We start from the raw sequence: 19,228 nt of genomic DNA on the forward strand, positions 1-19,228 counted from the left end.
TCCAGAGTGCACCAAAAATGGCCATTCATTACACAAGCCCTCCATACACAGACATCCAATGTCACACAAAAGGAGATTTAAATGAACTGTGTGTGACACTTGTGTGTGTGTGTGTGTGTGTGTGTGTGGAGGGGTGTGTGTGTGTGTGTGTGTGAGAGTGTGTCTTAGGGTTGGGGACAGGCGGTATTGGGGGGTATGATAACACTGTTTTCATCAAATCCTTCACCGTGTCCACAGAGCTGCTCAAGATTCTCCTGTTTGGAGAATAAACAGGACAAGAGCAGCTAAAAGGTTTGTGCTTACTGTTCTGGCCCATCAATCAGTTTAGTGGCCTCATGGTGGTGGTGGGACGGGAAGTGCAGAGAGAGGTTGAGGCAAAGCAGGCCCTCCTCTCCTGCATGTTTAGGGAAGCCAACTTCCCCCCTATGCCGATTGATCTCCTCGCTTGTTAGCAGGGTCAGGTACTTAAAAGCACAGGAGAGCAAGAACATCCTCGCATTAATTGTAACAGCAGGTTTGATTATACTAACAGGAGCTCTGTTATAACAGCCAAACCAAACATGTTCAGAAAAAACACCTGCCAACACACTGCGTTAAGAAGAACATATGCTGAAGGAATATTATTCTCTTTTTGCAAGTGTTTGAGTAGAAGGGAAGTATCAATGGGGAGTTACTAAAGTTCAACCAGTGACAGAATTGGGCAAAGCAAGGCCTATGAGATCAAGCCCCATCCAGTGGCCGATAACAATCTTACATAAGAGCTGGCCACTTAGACTGATGGCAAGGAAGGTTTTGATGCTGCCAATGGCAGCCTTGACCAGAGTGTGAGAGGTGAACTCCGGCCCAAAACTGGGACTGTGGCTTCTCTGGTTGTCTCCTCTTGATCCGGTTTACATAATGTTTTAATGGGAACAACGGCGTGGGGTTTTCGCACAGTCCAGACAGGCGTCTGTTGGCGCCCCGCGGTGAATAAAAGCAGATGGTGTTGTGGCACAGAACGCCGCTCGCACAGCACCTCGCCCCACTCCAGAAAAACACGCCGGGAGATATTGACAAGAGGTTTGTGGGACAGAGCCGTCACTGAGTCAATCACACCTCCAGACACCTGCCCAAACCAAAGAACCCCTCCCCCTTTCATACATAATGACTTTTGGGTCTGGAGGGGTCATTCTTGAGGTGTAATTCGAGTCTTTGGACGCACTGCCGTTTGGCTCAGCAGCTGGAGGCATGGAGCTGGACTGTTGCGTAAGACCGTGGGGCTGAGGAGAGCGAGCTCCCTGAGTGCAGTGCTGTTGCACTGGGGCTCCCCATGCCAGCTTTCTCTACGGAGCTCCGAGTGTATCACATTTCAGAGTAACGCTCAAATCCGGTTGGCTCCTCTGATCATGGAGCGCAGCCAATCACAGCCAGGCATTTCAGGACTTCCAGGTTGGGACAAGTCTCCAGACACGCTCAAGAGTAAAAGGCCCCCCTGCAGAAAGGGGGATTTCAGAGGAAAGCAACAACAGCTGACAAGAGACTTTCTTTTCTTCCCTCTCGCTAACAAACCATGACCGAGCAGTTATGAGCGTACTGCACATGAAGTAGTTTGAACAGAAATCACAGACGCAAACTCCAGTCCCCTGGAGAAACAATAAAAAAAAAACTAAAAACTTAAAAAACAAGAAGGAAATAAAAAGGCATGCAAAACTGTGGTGAGTGTGGATCTGCTTCTATTTCAGAAAGTGCAGGCAGGGCAAAGAACAAAGGACAAGCAAATAATGCGTTAAGAACTACATGGGGTGCTGTAACAGAGGGTGTGAGAGGATGCCTTGTGACTTTATTTGAATCTACCTCACGTGTATGGAAGTACCATATTTGCCATGGCATCCTCATGATCATAAGGGTACAAGCTCATGCCTCCTGCACAGTAACCACACACACAAGTGTACACACCAACACACACTTACAAGGCCTTAACACATAATGCTCATTCCTGGCTCCCCCACTTGTTACACGTTTCATTGGCTCATCGGATAGGCAAGCTAATGAGCTCCATCACAATCTCACACTTCAAGTCCCCCATTGTGTTTCCGCCTCATTTTCTCCAAGGTGTGAAAGAGAGGCAAAAACCCCCCCAGGAATTCACCCTTTTCTCTCAGTGCCAATACAAGGCCAGCTGGCCACCGACAAGGAAATGCCCGCCCGCCATTCAAAATGATTGATTGTGGCGTAGTAGAAACCAGTACTGCAAGTACACTACAACAGAGCGGTACAGAGAGAGAGAGAGAGAGAGAGAGAGGTACAGAGAGAGAGAGAGAGAGAGAGAGAGAGAGAGAAGTCCGCTCTGCTGCAACTTGTCTCCAGGCAACACTGGAGGAAGTGTGTGCAGAAATCAATAAGACATGGGGCAGGACAGGCCCCGGTAGGCGTGCGTCACCAGGTGACTTCACCTCTGGCCAGGAGGAAGCACTGGGCCCCATCGATTCCGCCACCCACGGCACTTTGTAAACTTTGTAACGGCAGGGTGGCCACATGAAGGGCACTCTGAGGACAGCCTTAAGAGATCACACAAGTTAGCACCGTCCAGCCCTGAGCTGAGAGAGAAAGAGAGAGAGAGAGAGAGAGAGAGAGAGAGGGAGATAGTGAGAGGGAGAGAGACAGAGAGTAAGGACAAGAGAGAGAGAGGGAGAGAGAGAGAGAGAGAGAGAGAGAGAGAGAGAGAGAGAGAGAGAAAGTAAGAAAGAGGAGCGAATTTGCACATATATTGCCATGCCTAATAGCCTGAATCCCTCTGACCTTGGAGGCCGGGCACAGGGGTCAAAAGCAGTGCATGACGGGACCTTGTGTGGAAATAACTCCAAGAGTGTGTGCACGTCTGCATGGCAGCCTCCATCTCAAGCTCTCTCCGCATGTATCTGGGTCTCTCTTTCCCTTTCTCTCTCTCTCTCTCCCTCTCCAGGAGCTAGCAGCTTCAAGCAATTAGTAGAATTACGCATTTGGGCTACGGGCACTTCTGGAGAGAGCAGAGAACATTAATGAAAGTCATAAACGCTACCAGCTGGAGGCTATGCATTTACACCAGCAGTTATCCAATATGTAAGAGCTCTAGCTTTAAAAATGAGCCTTTGTTTTTCTGCTCTCCTTCCCAACCTTCTGAAGGGCTGATGGATGGGACTTGCTGTAGGCTGCGAGCCATTTCTCCACATGAACAGAACACACACACGCACACATACACTCACATAGACACACACACACACACACTATGTCTTATGCCTTTTTACAACTTGACATGTGTATCTGTATGGTGCAGAGTTCCATCTTGCTTAAGGAAATTGTTAAGACAACTTCATACAAACAGCACATTGTTAACCTAAAGTAAAACATATTCATGGATGTTTCGGTGTAATTCTTCAGCTGAGAGCGTGTTCTGTTAACAGGCACATGGCCTCTCAGAGTGGGATGCAAGTAAATCATGCTGGAGCAGATTTTGGTCATTTATTAACAAGAGTGACCAATCTGCCTGAATGCATCAACCTGACTATACACTTTCTTCATGTGAGGATTGCACTGGAAAACAGAAAGGCCTCTAAAGTATTCTGACCAAACAGAACGACATGTTTTTAAGTTGCAAGATTTCACCAAATGCACCAAATTCACATCTCCTCAGCGTCTATGAGACATGTTTATTTGATAGGGGAGCACTGTGTGAGAGAGAACACAGAGTGTCTGTGGAGGGGTGAGAGAGGGTTCTCCACACGCGTAGACAGGTCGAGGTGACAATAGCCAGAGTCAGAACAGGACAGGCCGGGAAGAGCTTTCTATGCACACTCCCGGAGAGAGCACTAAAAACATGACAGATCTGCAAAAGAGAAAATACAAATGGGAATAACAACAATAGTGTCAAGTAAGAGTTATATCACGGGAGCAGTAGTAATAGTCCGAAATATCACTATTACCATCACCACCACTACCACCACTACTACTACTACTACTACTACTACTGCTATTGATAATAATAAGCTTAGACCTAATGTGACTTTCTGGAGAGAAAAAGAAAACAAGTAAGAAAGTGAGAATTAACATCTCATGATGTTAATATTAGGCCATATGTAAGCAAATGACACTGCACAATAGCACATAACGTTTATCTGCAGTAGGCTGTAGCCATTAGGCTTGCCGCTTATGATTAGGGATGGGTATCGTTTGGTTTTTATCCGATACCGGTACATAACCGATACTTTTAAAACGATACCGGTGCCTAAACGGTGCCGGAACCGATACTTTTATAAAAAATTAAAAAAAAATTACGATTGACGACATTTAAGAAAGGCTTTATTGCCAAATATATGAACTGTTTAAAGTAGATTATATATATAAATAAATACAAATAAATACAAAACACACACACACACTCTGTACACACACTACAGCTTCAATACTTCAGCAATTCTTTCGTTCAATTCAAAATTTTTTCTTCAAATTAAACAATATATTAACTGTTTAAAGTATATTATAAATATAAATACATACAAAACACTTGGCTTCAAACTTTTTAACTTCAAACTATGAACATTATATTAACTGTAAACAACAGTTTATAGTATACTTAAATAGGGCAATGCGTTTAGGCTGTAACCCATTATTTGCGCGCGTGTGTGAATGTGCGTGCGTTTCTCTCGCCTTTTATCTTTCACCTTTGAATAATGTAACTTATAAACACATCGGCCTGGCAGAAACAAACAAACAAACAAACAAACAACCCAAGAGGCAACACGCATTTCTGGACCGATGAACAGACGCGATTCATGCTCAATCAACTGTTGTTGTTATTGGTAGTGGTGAAGAGGTCAAGCGGAAAGGGCTGTATCACCACTAGTTGTAATAAAAACAGCGCCACCTATCGTATCGGATATGACATGCTTTCGGCCAATGATTCGATTTATTCACTGCCATGTATATTGGGATAATAGCACCTACCCTCGAAAGAAAGCATAGTCCGACTAAGCAAAGATTCGAATTATACCATCATGTAAACACACTGAGTGAGTACGAGAAAATGTGTACTGCCCCTTTAAGAGACTACCGTAGGTTAAGTATAGCTGTCATCTCCGTTTATTTTTCAGTCTTCGGTTGCTGAACTGCCGTTGACTCTTTGCCTTTCTCCACTCTTTTCACGCAATTGTTTTGTTGCATTTGCTGCACGTCGCGATGTTTGAATATTTTGGTGCGAAATACAGCCACACTTTTGACCGTTTACCTTTCGGTATTTTCTCTGTTAAAAGGTTGATGGCTAGTTCTGTTTGTGCTTGCTCTGTGAAATGCTGCATGCTCTTCACTGTCATAAGACTGTTGCTATGAAAACACCAATGAGCGTGAGCGACACAGGACAAAGTTTACATTGGGAGCTGGGGCAGTTTTACATGTGCCCCGCGGAATCTGCCTAGCAACCGTTTTCAATTGGCTCAGGCACCGAAATGAAGCACCGAAATCTGCGTTGCATTTCGGTCCGGGTACGTACCGGTTGTATTGGAACCGGTTCCATATTGGAACCGGTTCCATATTGGTACCGGTTCTCGGTACCCAACCTACTTATGATCCACTGGATAATCATCTCCATTCACTCTGCTTATACTGACTCAGGCACATATGCTATAGATATCAGCTGTGTGATAATAGCCCTGGTCTCACTTAGAAAGGGGGACAAGAGACAAGACATTATACCCACAGCCATTGAGGCCTTCCAACTAAAACACAGTTACCTATAAAAAGAGCACTACCTCTCTTCATTGATTTTATATCAAGCATGTTCTCAGATACATTTTCTAAAATCTTCCCCTTCATTTACAGTGAGGAAGGCAGAACACAACACCAAGCAAAACAACTCTTTAAGATAAAGAGTAGAAGTTACACTAGTGTTAAGATAAAGAGTGGCAGGCAAAGAGCCTTGAACACACAGCAAAGACATGAAGATGAAGGCAAGAGAGAGGAAAGGAGTCAAAAATACCCAAGAAAGAAAGAGAAAGAGGAAAAGAAACTCAATGTGAGAGACAGAGAGAGAAAGAGAGTGGGAGGGAGAGAGAGAGAGAGAATAACACTCTATTCATCCCCTCACGCTAAGCTCAACACCTGGTCCTGCTGCAGGTGGGTCCCTTCAGGCCAGGGGCTGTTTAGAGAGGGCCAGCGAGCCGAGTGAAGTTCCAAGCGAGTGCGAGCCCACAAGCCTGTTTCAGTTTCCAGCTGCACATACACATTCCACACCATTAAAGCTCTTACTAGACATCCAGAAAAATTCATGACGGCGAAACATTGTCCCAGCTGCCAATATATACGCATAGTCTATATGCATTCACAAATGGATGCTAACAAATAGGCTGTTGTCACATAAGCATGTGCCTAGACACAACACGTTATGCTCAGACTGCAGGCAAAAGTGGCCCAAATCTGATTTTTGCTCATGTGACTCAGATCTGGGTTTTTTTTTCCCCATCACAGTGTGGAAAGCACAAATCATATTGAATCTGATCTTCTCAATTCTGATTTCAAATACAAACATGGAAGACAGCTGTGATGGAGGTAGTCAACACACACTTCAATCACAAAGGCAACAGCCATTGCTCCACAAAAAGCCAGACCTGCAGTCTGTAGGGAGCCTGTAATTGAAGTCATTTAGTCCCTGTTTTGCAGTGCATCACCTAAAGAAATACAAACAGCTGTGGTATTCAGTAAAACATCAGATAGAGTCTCTGTATTTCACAATCACAGGGACTATGATCCTTTTCCTGCAGGAAATGGCCAGCCCACAGCCCATAAGTCCTCAGAGGATGTTTTGTCCTGAGGTGATGGCGGCGGGTACTGTATGTAAGCACAAATGTCATCTGGGATAAACGGCACAGGTGACAGCACAGAACAGTGTGGTCTCTTCACTCCCGATGTGATGTGATGTGAGTGTGAGTGTGCTCTGACGGTGCTGTACAAATGTTCTGAAAGAGAATCTCTCTGGGGGTTAATTTACGTCAGAGAGAATGACACATGCAGACGAGTCCAAACGTGTGCACACACACATACGTGAACACGCAGACAGACACACACACACACACACACACTCTCTCTATCCCTCTCTTTCACTCATACAAACACACAGTCTCTCTTTCCATGTCTTAATCACACACACATTCTCTCTCTCTCTCTCTCTCTCTCTCTCTCTCTCTCTCTCTCTCTTTCTCTCTCACACACACACACCCACACACACACACAGATCCATGCACACAGACACACACATTTGCATACACACTTTTTTAACACACAAACACACACACTCCCAGGAACATGAACAGTGTGTTCAGCTTTTCGGGGTGGAAAATGTTATCACTTCTTCTGCTTATGGAAGCAGGGGTACTTGAGAGGCATTAATCGCTTAAATCTGCCGTCAACACGGAAGGTAAGCCTCACACACATCAGATGCATCTGAGGGCCTATTCATAACCAGGTGAAGGGACTGCAGTGTCCAGGCCCCCACACACTACAAAACACACGTCTAGCCATTTGAAAATGTCCTGCACGAAGGAGAGAAGTGATTTCTCTCTGAGTCGACAATTCATCTGGCACTCAAGTGGCTGTGCACAGTGTGTCGTTAGGTGAGGCAGACTTGTGAGTGTTTACAGTGTGGGGGATGAGTCGCAGAGCTACGCAGCTGAAGAGTGCAGGTGTTACTGTAGGCTGGGCAGCGGAGAGCGCCTGTCTGTCTCCCTCTTTTTTTAGCTGTCAGATATGGAATCTGTTGAAATAGGTCCGTGCTATTGGAGGCTTTTGATTAAGTGTTTCCAACTCCCGTGTGTGTGGGTGTGTGGGTGTGTGTGTGTGTGTGAGTCTATGTATGTGAGTGTTATTGTGTATGTGTGTGTGTTTGATTACTGAAACAGCAGTAAATACAGACCCAGCCGAAAAGCACATTACTGAGATCCAAAGTGCACTTAAATATGAAAGCTCTCCTCGCATTCTGGGAGGCAAGTGTGGCTGTTTGTGTTGTTTTCCCTGGCCACCAAACAAAACCTCAAATGACCTACTTTCTGTTTGCCCCGATCCCCACCCCACCCACCACCCCCCACCCCACCCACCACCCCCCACCCCACTCCCCACCCCACCCCCCACCCACCACCCCCCACCCCACTCCCCACCCCCAGCGACAGTTCCATGGGCCGATTGGGTTTGCGAACATGATGCGGAGCGTCTAATCGCTAAGGGTCCACTCCAGCACCCATTCTGGCTCCCTCACCAGCTGCCACATGCTTTGGATTGAGTCTGACCCAAACCCAAGAGGAACGGGTCATTCCAAAAATCACTTCCCATGAGGCTTTACATTGCAAACACAAACAAATTCGGTGGACGGGTCGACAAACCTCCCGATCCCTCTGAGAGTGGGTGCTTAATAAACACAACAATGGTTGCTTCCAAAACTGGCACCAGTGATTGCATTTGGAGAGCCCCTCGCTGGAGGAAGTCATTATCGTGGGTTTAAAATATCTTTATCGTCCGACGTTTTAAAAGAATTTCCTCCCTTGGCTGGGATAATATTAGTGTTGGTGTCAGATGGAGGACACAGTCCAGCCCCCGCAGTGGCCAGACTGGGGCGATGATGGTGACGCACCAGACAGGAAGAGAGAAGAGGACTTTCGTGGAAAGCGACAGTCCAGTACAACTCACTTCTCCTTTTTCCAGGCTTAAGCCTCCCTTCTAGTTCCCAACTGCACAGTGCTCTACTGCCCCACTAAAGCCAACATTTATTAACATTTTCAAGACGATGTGAACAAATTTACATCTTAAATTCAGGGCAACTAAAAACAAACTGAAAACAATGGTGATACTTTCCGTACGCTTAATAATAATAAGAAGAAAACCAAATTTTTCTCCTCAAGTTCCACTGAGCTGGGAGCGGCCAGAAGACAAAGAGTGTTGTTTTTTTTTGTTGCAACACTGCACAACAGAACAAAAAAAAAAGCGTCCTTTGACACTCATAGAGAATATAATGGAATCCTTCCTTTCAATTCCTTTACAAGCTGTGCATACTAGCATAAAAGAGCAAAATTTCTTCTCCCAGTTAAATCTTTCTGACTGGAATATAAAAGATCAGCCTGTCACCTTCCATTATCTCAACAAATGAGGTGCACGCCAAGAAGGCCGCACTCAATTGCATCATGTCAATGGATACTGACATCCTCTAATGTGCTGATGTCTTGCTGACGACCTTCCATTGTGAAGCTGTGCTGCCAGGAACGCGGACAGCTGCTGGCAGGCTGTGTGGAACCATGTACATAGAGATATGTGTGTTTATCAAATACAACCCCTCCGGAGGAAAAACGGCCTGCTTAAGACGAAGAATATACACAGAAAACGATCAAACTTTTTTTTTGGGTCACTGAGTGCTGAAAGACGGGATGGGTGCTGGAGAAACAGAGCGATTCAGTCTCTCCTTGCTGTATTTATTTTTTCGAATAAACTGTTTTGATCTGAGGAGTGGCAATTTGAAGGGGGGCTCTCTATAAAATAAACAAAGACATTAGCAAAGTCCAGTTGACAACATCAACACAAAGCGCAACACTGTACATTTTTCACCCTCGTAGTGCAGCTTATCTGAGCGAGTGGGCCATACTTCCTTGGAGAGCTGCCACAATGTAGCGTTCCTCCTGGAGCACTGGCTATCATTACACTAACAAACTGATGTCATGTCTCGAAAATGGTGAAAGAAAAACACTTTCAGCTCAGGCGGTATCTGGCCTCTTTGTGGGCCATGGTGATGGCAGGCACCTCTGTTCACACTTCCTTATGTTCATCGAAGGGCAGAAACCAGCTTCAGAGTCAATATGTGTGTATGTGTGTGTATGTGTGTGTGTGTGTGTGTGGGTTTGGGGGCGGGTGGGTTGATGACTACCACAGATCACCAGGGGCTTATTGACTCAGAACCACAGAGAGACCACACAAGACTGTGGCACCACATGCATGCCATGTGCTAAAGACACACGGACACACACGTAACACAAAATAGCTTCTGCCATTGATGTGCTGATTGACTGCCATCCCAGGAAATCAGGGGGCACCCCCCCCCCAGAAGAAAGAAACACCTCTGGGGCTTGAGACTGTGGGAGAGCTCCTGCCACTGACAGCCATGCTGTCATGATAGGGCTGCAGCGCTCAAAGCAAAGGGCCTGTGGTGCTGCAAATGAGTCACTAGGGGGCTCATCCGGTGCTTGTAGTTCAGGTATACGAATACATACACTGAATGGCTGAGCACATTCCCTCAGGCTTTATACATGTACAAAAAGCGGAAGAAAGAAATACACAGCAAATTCAAATATATATATATAGTGATTAGCCATGTTGAATTCAGTCTTTTATGTCTGTTGTCAAATCTTAAGAATGAGCATTTCTGTTTCTTCATCATGTAAACATACTGTATGTAATATCAATCAATGCATTAAATAAATTCAAATTGCATGAAAAATAAGCTATGGAATGCAACGGTTTGGAAAATCTCCAAAGGAATATAGCAGTAACGACTGATTGAGGTGCCATTCACTGACATCTCTTGAAAGTACACTTCAAATCAGTAGCTCTTTAAAATATCCAGTTCAATTAAAGTTAAATAAAAACGTTACCACAAAGAAAAGAACACCTCAACTGTCATTTAACTGCTTCTCAGTCAGCCAGTGTTTTCCATTTATCAGCTACCTCCAAAGCTTTTTCTCCCATAACTCTCCCTTCAAAACAATCTATCACGGCCCTCATTCTCTGTGAATGATTTCCTAAAGATACTCTCATCTGATACAACTAGATTTACAGACATGTCAGACATTTAGAGATGTCATATATCACAAGAGAGAACAGCATGGTAGGTTCAGCATGCTGTAAGTTAAAAGCCTGCGTCACCACAGTGCACTCTGAAAGCTGAAGTTTGTTTTCTGAGGACACAGCATCGGTACAGGTTAACCACTGCAGCGCTATCAATGACAGCTTTTGATCTGACAGAAAATCTGTTTCTCACTGAAGGGCTCACCATGGTCACCGATTTTCCACCAGCAGGGTCATAAGTCTACACTGTGTTGACCCAGCCTTTAAATCAGAAAAGTGCAATTACTCCCTGGCCTTGCGGCTCTCAACATAAGTGTTCAAATGTTCTGGGCTTTGAGCGGCAAAGCCACCATGCTTTCCAGAGGCCACTGTCAGCTGTTCGTTTGCATATGCAGAGCCAATGGACACCAATCCAAGTGTTTCTGGTATTACATTCATTTCTGGTGATCATTAAATTAACATAAATTGTCACATTGCTTTGTCCTCTGAATCAAGTCAGAATCTAAAAACTAACAGTGTTCATGTTACAACAGACATGTACCTGCATCTGATATGAAGAGAAAAACAAGACATGCATGAAGTTATTTGAGATAAAAAGGTTAAGGTTGTCTTTAATGTGCACTACAGTGATCACATTTTGCATTTTTAAGCTAAGTTAAGTTAGCTTCCCATACAAATGACTTGGTGAAAAGGAAATCATATGTTTGCACATACTGAATATGGCCACTGCATCACTCGTGCAAAATGCCCTTTTTGACATAAAGTCACAGACAGCAATAAAAAGCAATATGGACATTATTCACATATTTTCATCACAGTAGTATGCCATTAAAATTAATTTGCACTGAATGAGAAGAGCCTATACAAATGTATAGTGGAGAACCAGCAACTGACGCAAGCACAGGTACTTTACAGTTGCATTGATTGAGTTTATGCAATATGTTTGAACTCTGGATTTTGCATAATCTTAAATCAAATGCATTATTATTATTATGTATCATTAAACCATCCTCTCTGTGCAGCAGGAGCAGAAATGTGAGGGGTGACAGCAAACTTTAAAGAAATGACAGCTAATGTGTACGAAATGCATAATATAACGTATAAGGCATACATAGTATAACGTATAAGGCGTATAATACGTTTGTGAACCTGAAAGAAAATTAGACCTATCTTGTGATTCCCAGTGGAATAATAATATATTCTATTTCCATTATATTGCTATTTAGTTCAAAAATGTCCAAATGCTCTGCAAAATAATTATAATGGTTTATGTTAGGCTACCAGTCATCAGTTACTAGACATTATGTGTTAGAACTACCAGTTCACATTTAATACTGTAATTTATTAAACCATTTTTTTATATCTATATATATTAGAAGAGATAATACAGATTCTTTTTTTATTGCTCATGATCTTATTGTTTTTTGTCATAATACCATCTCTACCTGCAAACTATACATTTTCTATTAATAAAAAAATCACAACATGGTCAAAAAGTACTGAAGAATTGTCATATAACATGGACAGGATGGGACAGGGTGAAAAAAAACGATTTCTTACCTGGTCTCTTTGTATGCATGGCAATGAAGTCCTCCTGTGTGACTTGCTGTTGGACTGACTGTGTGCCATGTCTGAGGATATTACAGAGCTGGACCTCCTTCGCCTTTTAAATACAGGGACCTCTTCCTTCGACCCAGTCACGGAGGTACAGCCCTCCCTGTGAATCCCTTCTTTCGGAAAGACCTTGTCAGCATACCTCGCTAGTAAGATTCCAAGCACTCCGACCAGGTATGCCAAGTAAGGTCTCCAAGCTCCTCGTACTTTGTTCAGCGATATAAGTGAAATAGTCCTGAGGACGCTGATGAAAATGATGACGGAGACCCCCTGTTTGAGCCTCAGCACCATGAGTGCGCTACTTGCCAGGCAGGCGAGCACCACCACGGCAGACGTACGGGAGAACGTCTGACCATTCGCCCCGTCAACCAAGCAGCGCGCCGCGCCTTCGCCCAAGTGGCACACGGTGAGGAGGAAAAGAGAAGTTTTAATGCATATTCCACACCGGATCAAATACAGACCGACCCAGAAGAAGGCACATGCTAGGGTGAAAATGGGCGAGATAACATGCCACAAAGTTAGCAATAGCTCCCCCGCGCAGCTGGATAGAAAATGAATGAAGGACGCTGACGTTCTGTCACTACCAGGTTCAGTCTCCCAGTCCACACATTTAACAACCAGAGCGAGAAAAACCGAAAGCGACCCCACACACACCACAGAGCGGAGCTTTTGGGAAGTCCATATTTTATTGAGAATAAGCCTCTCCCACAATCCACATTCAGAGTCCTGACAGAGCGAGACGACACGTGTTTTCATATATCCATTGCGATGGGGTGCCTTGGAGCTACTCTCGTGAGTGGTGCCTGATGCACCGCTTTCACTGCCAGAGTTCACTGCCATCACATTGATTTGCAGAGCAAAGTACCCTGTAACAATTTAAAACATCTGGCTGCTAAGCCATCACAGCATCAGTGCTTTGGATAATGTGATGCATGACATTTCCAGAGGACGTATTATGCACATGTAGATCATTGCAAAACGAACACACGTCCTACATACAGACACGCGCTATGAATAGTTAGATTTAAATGTTCTATCCAAACGCATCTCATTTCCTTTGTTGTACTCCCAGATAAATGGGTGGAGGGCACCCCAGAGGAGTACCCGCGAACCAGCGTGACAGACCAACTTCTGACGTTGAGCAGATTTAGGTCATTTGTTGTTGTTTTTTTTGTTTTGTTTTTCTCGCACTCCCAGGGTTTGTGCTCGAGCTGTGCTGCCGTCTTTGAGAGCTTCTGTCACCTCAGGTCAAGATCGTTCGACTCTTGCTCTTTGTCCGCTTGAAACGCCGTTCCTGAGCACTTAATGTGACCACACGTATTCTGTCACATTTCACACTTCTTTGGGGCTTTATCCGTGATTGCCCGAGGTCGTATTACTGTCAAGGCGTGAAGAAAAAAATAGACTCACATTAACGCGCTCCAGTCCCGAGTAGTGAAGCTCGAAGTGAGGAGGGTATTCTGTTTGTTACTCATCAGCTCCTCCGTGAGCGGGTGTATGCAGCACTCTCCCCGTGTTCAGTTCACACCCACCCCTGGCTTAACACAGGACCCAGCTTTCATTCAGCAGTCTAGTTGCACAGTGCACTTCATTGAAATGAAACATTCCATCTTCTAAGGTTCCAGCTCAAGGGCATGACTAGCCATCTCGACTTCTCCCCGATTTTTTAGCGCACCTAAAGAGAGGTTCACCAGCAGGAGAGGGGCTTGGGCTGTACTTTCTGCCCAATAATCACCTTCTTGGAGACACCCCTAAATTATAGAGCATGTCCTACATTTCAGATTGCATGTGTTGTTAGCTTGTGGAAATTGAGTACACTCATATTGTACCTTTCTAGATGCAGCATTTATATCATTAACATTGCTTAAATTAACTGACCTGAGCTCTCTGAAGTGCCATAGTACATAAGAAGAGTGAATCATAACAATATTTGTAATCAAATTTCTATAACAAAAATACACACTCTCGGCATGATAATGGTTTCTGTGGGCTGATGAAAAGTGTGTCAGCCATCTCTTGGAGATGTTTTGCAGGTTTAATTGTGGTCCCCTATTTCATTGTCATCATCTGGCACATTTTCCTTACCCTGCAATAGAGTAGATAAATTACACATCTGAAGATACGTAAAAAAAAAGGGTTGTCGGGTTGAATAAATCATCAATGGATTGTATTTATTGATCATGCAAAATTCCAGGGTCTCTCTATTATGCCTTATTAAACCCATAAACATAATACAACACAAACGTATAACAGATCTGCACTTTTAAACATTATAATCCCAGAAATGCAATAACTGTTGTGTACATTTGTGGGAAGGTAAACATTCTTGACCATATAATGACTGACCGTAAAATCTACATCTTTAGATTCTTTAATTTTTAGATTTATTGAGTGTCAATCTTACAGTTACGGTAGATGCCAAGCTGCACAATTGAGAAGGCATCTATTCTTATTGTGTGCATGTGTGTATGCACTCATAGGTGTGTGTTTGTTTGTGTGAGTGTGTATGTGTGTGTTTGCACTCATAGGTGTGTGTGTGTGTGTTTGCATGAGTGTGTGTGTGTGTGTGTGTGTGAGAGTGTGTGTGTTTGTGTGAGTGTGTATGTGTGAGTGTGCATGCTCGAGATCTTCCTCGCTGGATTTGAGAGTTTGAATGGACTATTGTCTCACTTCATTGAGAGAAATGCATCTGTGTTTTATAGAAAATGTTACATTGTTACAACTTTTTTTTGGATTGAACCAGCTCTTAAGAAAAGAACCCGAAGAATTAACCTAATAGGAAATAGATTTTTTTTCAGCTATTTGCTATAGGGTCTGTTTTACCATTTTCAGAGGGGCTAGACCAGGGCTTTTCAAACTTTTGGGGGCCAGGGACCCTTTACAGAGAGAACATTTTCCATCATCATTCTGGGTGCTTTGTAATCAGATGTCGTTTTAGCTTGGCTGGCTTCATGGCTTTGGTCGCTAGCACCTGAACACACATGACGCACCTGAACACAAATGACACATTTTGGTCTCCTGACGCTGTTCTCAATACAAAATAAACTCAGTGTAACTGCCCTCAAATGTTCTCAATTTAGCTGATTTGGGCTTAGCGTCACTTGACAATGTGGACTAACTGAAATATTTTTCGATGGTAAAATTTCTTCATTACATCAAATCAAATCTAATTGTATCTGTTATAATATCTGTTGTAAACGTACCTTAGAATTCATTTGATTTTCAGATTGACATAGTTGGGCTGAGATTATAGTTAGCAAGCAGAAAAGTTCAGAAGTCCCTTCACATCATTGTCAGTTTCCAAATGTTTTGTCAAAATTCTAATAACCACACTGCGACCCCCCCCCCCCCCACCCCCACACACACACAGTAAGTCCTGAGTGGACTTGTGTGTTTTCTTTTATAAGATCTGATGGAAACTTTCTGAAACAATGCATCTTGAAGTTTTAAATCCTGTAAAAACCTGCAAAGAAAACTAAAAAAAAAACAAAACATTTTGCAATCATTCCATGATACTGGACTTGGGAAATATAGCTGAAAGCATGTAACCAAAATTCATAAAAGGCACATATCAAATTAAATTAACCCCAGACAGGCCTGAACTAGTTTAACTTCCTCCTTTTCTCCTGAGAAGGGTACAGTCAATGCGACCAGCAGACTATCTCAACTGAATGACCTACTGTATCTGAAATACCTCAGTTTTGTATATGTGAACAAAAAGTATGGGAGCATGCTACACTAAGAGAGGGCAGTGACCATACCCTTATTAAAGTCAATCCACTAACTGCCATGTACAGACGTGGACATAATTGTTGGTACCCTTCCGTTAAAGGAAGAAAAAGCCACAATGGTCACTGAAATAACTTGAAACTGACAAAAGTAATAATAAATAAAAAAAATACTGAAAATGAACTAATGAAAATCAGACATTGCTTTTGAATTGTGGTTCAACAGAATAATTAAAAAAAAAAACCGAATTAAACTGGCCTGGACAAAAATGATGGTACCCCTAGAAAAGATTTAAAATAATTTGACTATAGAGACATGTTAAACTAAGGTGTGTCCTCTAATTAGCATTACAGGCTTCTTCAAACTTGTAATCAGTCAGTCTGCCTATTTAAAGGGTGAAAAGTAGTCACAATCAATCAATTCAATCTTATATAGCGCTTCTCTACAGTATATACCCGAAGTCGCTTTACAGAGTAGGGTAGTCATTCATACACAGTCATACCGGTGGTGGTAAGCTACCTCAGTAGCCACAGCTGCCCTGGGGCAGACTGACAGAAGCGTGGCTGCCAATCAGCGCCAACGGCCCCTCTGACCACCACCAACATTCATTCATATTCATACTCATACGATGCAATGCATGTCTTTATGATGGTGGGGGAAACCAGAGTACCCGGAATAAACCCACGCAGGCACGGGGAGAACATGCAAACTCCACACAGAAAGGCCCTGGGACGACCTGGAACAACCGGGATTCGAACCCAGGACCTTCTTGCTGTGAGGCGACAGTGCTAACCAGAGTTGTCTCAGGAGATTAGAAAGAAAATGATAGACAAGCATGTTAACGGTAAAGGCTATAAGACCATCTCCAAGCAGCTTGATATTCCTGTGACAACAGTTGCACATATTATTCAGAAGTTTAAGGTCCAGGGGACTGTAGCCAACCTCCCTGGACGTGGCTGCAAGAGGAAAATTGATGACAAATTGAAGAGACGGATAATACAAATGGTAACCAAAGTGCCCAGAACAACTTCCAAAGAGATTAGAGGTGAACTCCAAGGTCAAGGTACATCAGTGCCAGATCGCACCATTAGTCGCTGTTTGAGCCAAAGTCGACCGAGGAGGACACCACTGTTGAAAGCAAATCATATAAAAGCGAAACTGGAATTTGCCAAAATGCATATTGACAAGCCACAGGGCTTCTGGGAGAATGTCCTTTGGACCGACGAGACAAAACTGGAGCTTGTCAGTTTCAAGTTATTTCAATGACAATTGTGGGTTTTTCCTTCTTTAAAAGAAGGGTACCAACAATTTTGTCCACGTCTGTAAGTCCATAACTGCTTAGAGGCCTGGTGGGGGTGTTTTTCGCCTTAATGAATTTGATAAAAAAAGTGTCTACTTTACAGCTTGGAACTTCTCTCTTAAACGGTTTGGTAAGATGCATGACTATATACTGATATACTGTATACCTGGTATCTACAGCATAATATATATATACACTTTAAAACGTGTATTGTAGTAATTTATGTGAAAATTGATCATAATGACCTGAAAGACTAGTTTCACTTACTAGAAACACAAAACTGTGATATGTATGTCCTCAGAAATGTGACCTAAAAGTGAATGCCCACCACAGTGAACAGAAACGACCGCTGGCTTTCAAAAGGATGACATTGCCTTCTCACCCTCGAGTTAAGGAGTGTTGGAATAAAGGTGAGTTTTACCTTCCAGGTAGAGGAGGAAGATAAATCGCTCTTTGTCAGAGAAGTGGCCCAGTGGCGCGGTCCGCTTGTGCAACATAGTCCCCCCTTTCCTTTTTCACTTAAATGTTAAAACATTCTATTTTAACAGAGATACACTAAATACATTCTCTCTGCAGTTCGTACAGACCTCATCAGATCTGATTATTAACAACCTGTATGAACTATTCTATCAATACATTGTCTCAAACTGATGGAGGTTTCAGTAACAGTGTCTCTCTACATGCCCCTGTATTGTTTTGAGTGTGTATATATTGTGTATTGAGTGTGAATAAATACCTTCTTCCCAACACTATAGTTTGTGCAGTGTGGCTTTGTCATACTGACGTCAGTCTTTTGTTTGAGACATAGAGTAATAGGCCTGACCCGAGGGGATTCATCCAGATATGACCATTATTAAAACAAATGTTTTGCATCCAGTAATTTCCAGCACTGTGTGTCATCATATCCAATTGCCCAGCAGCGACAGATATAACTTTCTTCACGACAATATGCATAAATGGAGGTTGTCTGCTTCAAAACAAATTCCACAGGGATCTGCATAAACAACACATTTTTGTCTCAGAGAACAGTTATTCAATAAGCCACAAAGAGCATTCCTATCAAAAAAAAAAAAAAGACCTTGCAATATGTCTTCAGGCCGTTACAAATTACCCATAAGAATTTTAACAACCATGGAATGCACACCGCTCTAGCCTGTGTGGCTATTGTGTGCCTCATTGTAAAACAAAAGAGTTTTATGGAGTCCAATTCATCAGGCATCTGGCGCTTCTTCTTCTCTGTGGTTTCAGGTATTTGACGTTCAATAAACCTATGACAGGGCAACACTTTAGGAAGTGCCACTACAATGAGTTATCTGTTAGGCAAAGAGGGGAAGTACATATTAACTCCTCATGTATCTAATCTTGATGGTATTCCTGTAAGGAGACAGATTCCCATCAGTGTTCCCATCAGGGAGCTGCTTTGAAAGAACAGAAAGAATAGAAAAGAAATGACAATTACGTCACACTGGAAGAAGCTGAACTACAGCAAAGCTACCCTTGGGAGAAATCTAGTGTGGTTAACTAAAGCTACTTAGAAAAATGTGTTCAAACTACATTGTAGAAAAAATATCAAATTGACAATGTACAAAATATAATACAAAAAAAAATCACATGCCAGCAAAACAATTGAGTTTACTGCAAAAGTTGCCTAGATGTTCACAAGTCATACATTTAACAATTACACAATTAAATCCCTTTATTCATTGGAAAATGCAAGGAATGTCAGCTTTGGTTTTTTTGTAAACAATGCCCATCAGTGAG

At 43.1% G+C, this 19,228-nt stretch overlaps 1 protein-coding gene across 1 annotated transcript in view; it reads right to left on the reverse strand.

The window, feature by feature from the left end:
• Positions 1–14,215, reverse strand: part of LOC116220048 (cGMP-inhibited 3',5'-cyclic phosphodiesterase A-like) — a 70,760-nt gene extending 56,545 nt beyond the window's left edge. Inside the window, exon 1 of the mRNA XM_031565265.2 lies at positions 12,385–14,215. Coding sequence (XP_031421125.1) covers positions 12,385–13,278 — 894 coding nt within the window. The 5' untranslated portion in view covers positions 13,279–14,215. The remainder of the gene's footprint in view (positions 1–12,384) is intronic.
• Between the last annotated feature and the right edge of the window lie 5,013 nt (positions 14,216–19,228).

This window comes from Clupea harengus, chromosome 3 (genome assembly GCF_900700415.2).
Source record: "Clupea harengus chromosome 3, Ch_v2.0.2, whole genome shotgun sequence".
In the NCBI taxonomy this organism is placed as follows: Eukaryota; Metazoa; Chordata; class Actinopteri; order Clupeiformes; family Clupeidae; genus Clupea; species Clupea harengus.